At 39.7% G+C, this 5,217-nt stretch overlaps 1 protein-coding gene across 1 annotated transcript; it reads left to right on the forward strand.

Moving 5' to 3' along the window:
• Positions 1-1,748: 1,748 nt before the first annotated feature.
• On the forward strand, positions 1,749-3,895 carry LOC310954313 (apolipoprotein B-100-like; the record flags this gene model as incomplete). Its single annotated transcript, XM_083923725.1, has 2 exons — positions 1,749-2,500; positions 3,769-3,895. 2 exons carry the CDS (start codon positions 1,749-1,751, stop codon positions 3,893-3,895), a joined length of 879 nt encoding a protein of 292 aa, XP_083779851.1.
• Between the last annotated feature and the right edge of the window lie 1,322 nt (positions 3,896-5,217).

The following is a 5,217-nucleotide window of genomic DNA, read 5'->3' on the forward strand; positions in this document are numbered from 1 at the left end:
AATAAGCTCACTGGTAAACACTAGTTTAGGACACATCTTGGATTGACACACCAATCATACAACTGTCCTCATGCAACTGACAGCTGCATCTCATCTGTATCTCACCCCAAGTCATTTACATAACTAACACTTCTGTTCTCACTAACCTGAAGAGTAGCTGAGAAACAATGTTTATTATGTATTTCGTATAGTGCCATTGTCATGTTTAGATTTAGTTTTGTAGCTTTTGTTCTTGCCTAGTCGAGATATTAGTAGTGTTTAGCCAATTCCCAGTTGGTGAAATAACTACCCAAAACGTTGCAAACACTAAATGAACTGACAAATGAACTCTGTACATCTATGGACTGTGAAAGATGCCCTTAAAACCGCACATCGGGTGCAGTCTCAAGGACATCGGGGGGATATGTAGGTGCAACCGGCGCCCAAAGATGATTGTTCATTTTCTGGATTAACTCGAACTGTCAGTTTGATTAAACGTAAAACCCACAGCCTGCTGGAACAAAGACCTCAAAATGCCTTCACCCCCACAACAGGTCACACCCAGGTGTGAATTCTCCAAGGCACCCAAACTGTTCATTGGCTGAATTGACCACTGACAATGACATCATCCGGGCCTATATAAAGTGGAGCCCCCCATCTCTCGCTCTCTTTCTACTGACTCTTTCTACTGGATCTTGCTCCCGGATCTTCCTCCCGCTCTCTCTCCCTGATCACTCAACTCCAGGAGACCAGCTTCCAGCTGTCCCCTCGGCCCTGGACCTGGCCTATGGCGTGGGATCACCACGAAGGTTAACCAACCGGTTATCCTCAACTGAGCACAGCATAGAGCGATCTGTTTCCTCTTTTGCCTAAGAGCCACAATCAGACAAGAACTACCACGGAGCTTCCTTTCTTCACCCAACCACTGGCATCAAGCAATGCGCAACATCTCCTATCTCATGGACTGGTAACTAATCACCAACTGGGCATTACTACATGTTATAGGACTTTATGAACGGCTAGATACCATTGTAACTTTGTCATAAGAACTGAGAGATCAGGCTTCCGGCCTTTGTGTAACAAAGAGAATGTTCACACCTTCTTCGAGCCCCCACCTCTTCTCTTTGTCTCTCTCTCTCTCTCTCTCACACACACACACACACGCACACACACACACATACACACAAACATACGTTTGCTGTTAGCTTTAGTTAGTTTATTGTGTCTTGTTTGTTGCATTTATTAATCTGTTAATAAATGTTTGTGTTTACCATATGTCTGATTATTTAATATTACACAAAGATGAATGAGCCAGCTTCTACTAAGAAAAGAACTTCTTAAATCCTTCAACTAATTAAACTATTACATTTATCGGTGTTTAACCCTTAATTAGTAGTTTAATATATTTTATGAGACTTTAATATTAGTTATCACTCCGTCTATGACGGTGGTGCCCCGAGGAACTCTGGTTTAACTAGAGTCATTTTTATTATTATCTTTGATAATTATTGGTGATAACTAATATTTCCTTGATTAACGGTAAGTTTATTGAGAACACTCAATCTCATAATCTGAACGTGAGTCAAGGCACTATATTTGATTGGTTCTCCGTGTGACGTTTTTAATAAATTGAAGTTATTAATTTTTAGTAATTTTTCTTTATTAATTTTCCTTATCGAATATTTCATTTGATAGTCACTATTGATCCAATTAAACCCAAAGTACCTACACTGGAGACCTCTACCAAAGGGAATTCAGAAATAAGGAAAATGGACAGTTATAACTTTGCTGGAGTTCTAGAAAATGAGGCCAGTTACTACTTAAAATCCAATAGCATGCGTTCAACTGTCAGGACTGTTTTAACCTCAAACATTAACAAACAGGAGAAACAAAAACGAAGCTCAAGCAATCACGTCTCCCAGTTTGACTTGAATAAGAACTTGGCTCTTGAGGTCTCCTTGCAGCGAATTTTTTTTACAGTTGATTACATTAGCAATAACTATGTTGGTTTTGCATCTTTCAACACAAATGGAAAGCACATTGTTAAAGGAGAACTAGATTTTGTTCCTCTAACATCCTTCAAGACAACATTAAACATTGACGCAAATCAGCCAAGTAGTTTGGGTCATGCTGGATTCCTTCAGAATACCAACCTTGCCATCAGCTCAGAGAAGCAGATTTTCACTTGGAGTGGTACTGAACAGCTGGCATCTCTAATCCATGCTTGCAATTTACTTGTGTCCAATGATAAATGTGAAGTATGCATGGACTTGACTGGATCAGTAGAAGGCCACCTATCTTTTTTAAAGTCGGTTAAGCTACCTGTATATCAGAAGACCCTCTGGGATGTTCTCAAGTATGATCAGGTCACAAATATAGATGACTCAAAATTCCTCAACATCTCTTTCAGAATTATGTACACAAAGACCATGAATGGCCAGGAGTATACAATACCATTTAAACAATTTGAAAACGGCATCAATTTTAGTATCCCAGAGATTAGCATTGCAGTGCCCTTTTGGTTTAAAGGAATCGGGCATACCTTCAGCCTAAATGAAATCACAAAACAGATTTCAAACTTCGAACTTCCGACCATCATCATTCCAAAGCAAAAAATTGAAATCCCTGAAACTGCCTTACATCTGCCTATAAGTGTGTTTATTCCAGCTTTTGGAGCCCTCAGTGCCACCATGAAGATTTCCACCCAAATTTATAATATGTCAACGACTGCCGTCCTAGAGAAAAAGGATTCTAGCCTTGTAACTTCTCTGAATTCTATCTGTACTTCGACCATGATCTTCTTGGAATATGACCTATCTGGGAAGACAGGCACACACTCTACTTTATTTGATATGATAAGTGTGTGTGAATTGCTCAACCTTAGACATTATCTCTAAGGGCAGACTAATGACAACATCAGGTGGGCCTCTTGGAGTCATACCATAAACCCAAAAGGAAGTTAGTCATTTTGAATTAAATACACTTTTAGTCAATTTGTTGCTATTTAAAGGTGTGTAACTTTTAAAAAAAAACTTCTACTAGAGATTAAACCTGATCAACTTTAAAACCGTCAGTACCATCTAAAGACCTTTGTGATTACAAGTTACTCAATTCTTTCATTTTCATTGCACCGTTGCCATAGTGTGGCAGTAAAAATTCTTTATTCTCATAAATCAGGAAGGAGCTGTAACTTGAGCATACATTGTCCAATCTGCTCCAAATTGACCATGCTTTATGATAATCCAGGCCTGAATACAATTACATCTCAACTCATAGTCATAGTGCCCTGATCTGGAAACAGGAAGTGCCATGCTTTATACTTCAATGAATTCCGCCTACAAATTTGATCCAATCAATTTCATTACTATCTAAAGACCAGGAAGATCAAAACAGGATGTTGTTGTAACTTCACTGTATATTTAGTCGTGTGGCCGGTCACCATGAAACAGGAAGTAGCTGTAACTTGAGCAAACATTTTGCTCCACATTGCTCAAGCATGAATAGTGTCAAGGCCTGAACACACCTTCATCTATATGTAATCATAGCACTCCCAACTGGCAGCAGGGACATCATCCAATTTAAATACAACTTAACTTCCAATCTGCCCCACGTCTCATGCTTGATAAGAGTCCAGGCCTGAGGGCGATTACATGCCAATTTCAACTCACAGTCACAGCTCCACCTACAGGAAACAGGCAACCAGAAGTCAGCCTACAATGACAACCATTGTCCGATTCACATGAAATTTCCACTGTGCACCATTATGCATGTTTAGTATGTGCTCTCTAGCATCACGAAGTGTATGCAGGAAGTGGTGCAAAAGTTGCAATACATCAACTGCTACAGCCCGCTACACACTGAGCGGAGCCTGATGGTCGTGGGAATGCGCATCCGCCAGCGCTTCCAATGTGCATGAGAGGGCCCGTTGCTAGGATTATTATTACTTATTATTATTATTACCTATGCAAATTATTCGCCTTTTGGAGCAGCTAAAGGTACTCAAAAACTCATAAAATTAAAAATGGATCTTGTGTATGGTTGTGACAAAATGGCTCAATAGCACCCCCTACAAAATTTGGAAGGCATATGTTACAAAGTCTCCTTGGGACATCCGGGGTAAATTATTGATTGGCGCATGTGGGTGTGGCCTATTTAGCATTATATAATAAATTATGCCTTTTCTCAATTGTCTGTGATGTGAATTGATCCCAATCGAATGCAGGCACTATAATTACAGGTCTAAACTTTTAAGGACATCCCCCCCAACACCATGGCTCCGATTGGCTTGAAATTCGACCCAACAACAACTCAATGTGCTTTACGAAACAGCCTCTTGGACAATAAAGGCTACCATGATATTTTACTAAATTGTATTATGTGATACAGTAATGAATAGACTTTTTTTAATTTCTACTTAATTCACACTGAAAGTGGCATACAGCCTTGTGGGACTGAGATACATATTTCTAATATAAATGGGCAAAATTGGTCAAAAAACAGGGCCACCATGAATGGCTATTAGTCAGCTTTCTAATTATTTAATATATAAAAACAATTCATTTTTATGAATATATGTGTTGATTTAATAGCAACAATGTCAATCAACATTACCTATATAAAAGTAGATTATTATATTATATAGGGCCTATTCTAAGGTGTGTTCCCCACTTTCTCACAATATAGCACTACTATGATTAAAACATTGTAAAATACATATACAGTATCACACATTAAGCTTCTATCTTACCTCTGTGGTGACCCGAGTTCAACTGGGCCCAGCTGAGAAACACTGCCACTGTCTTCTCCACAGACAGAGGGAAAGTCAAAGTCAGCTTTATTGTCAATTCTTCACATGAACAAGACATACAAGGAATCGAAATTTCGTTTCTCGCTCTCCCATGTGTAGACTCAACACAGTCTCACTCCCAACGCGTCAAATACTGAAGATTGGTCAGGGCCTTTGGCGTTAGTTACGGACTAAAAAGGTCTCCTTAAACGTACAAACCCGACGCAGAGGGCTTTCAACTCATTCCAATGTAAGCCCGTCCGAGGCGATATTTGAAGCTTAGGGCTATCCTTTAACGTCCATATCTGAAGTTTTGGGCTATCCTTAAACGTCCATATTTGAAGCTCAGGGCAGTCTTTAAACGTATAAACCCGACGCAGGGGGCTTTTAACTCATTCCAATGTAAGCCCGTCCGCGCCGATATTTAAAGCTCGAGGAGCGCTCCTCGGGGC

This window comes from Echiichthys vipera (assembly GCF_963691815.1).
Source record: "Echiichthys vipera genome assembly, chromosome: 12".
In the NCBI taxonomy this organism is placed as follows: Eukaryota; Metazoa; Chordata; class Actinopteri; order Perciformes; family Trachinidae; genus Echiichthys; species Echiichthys vipera.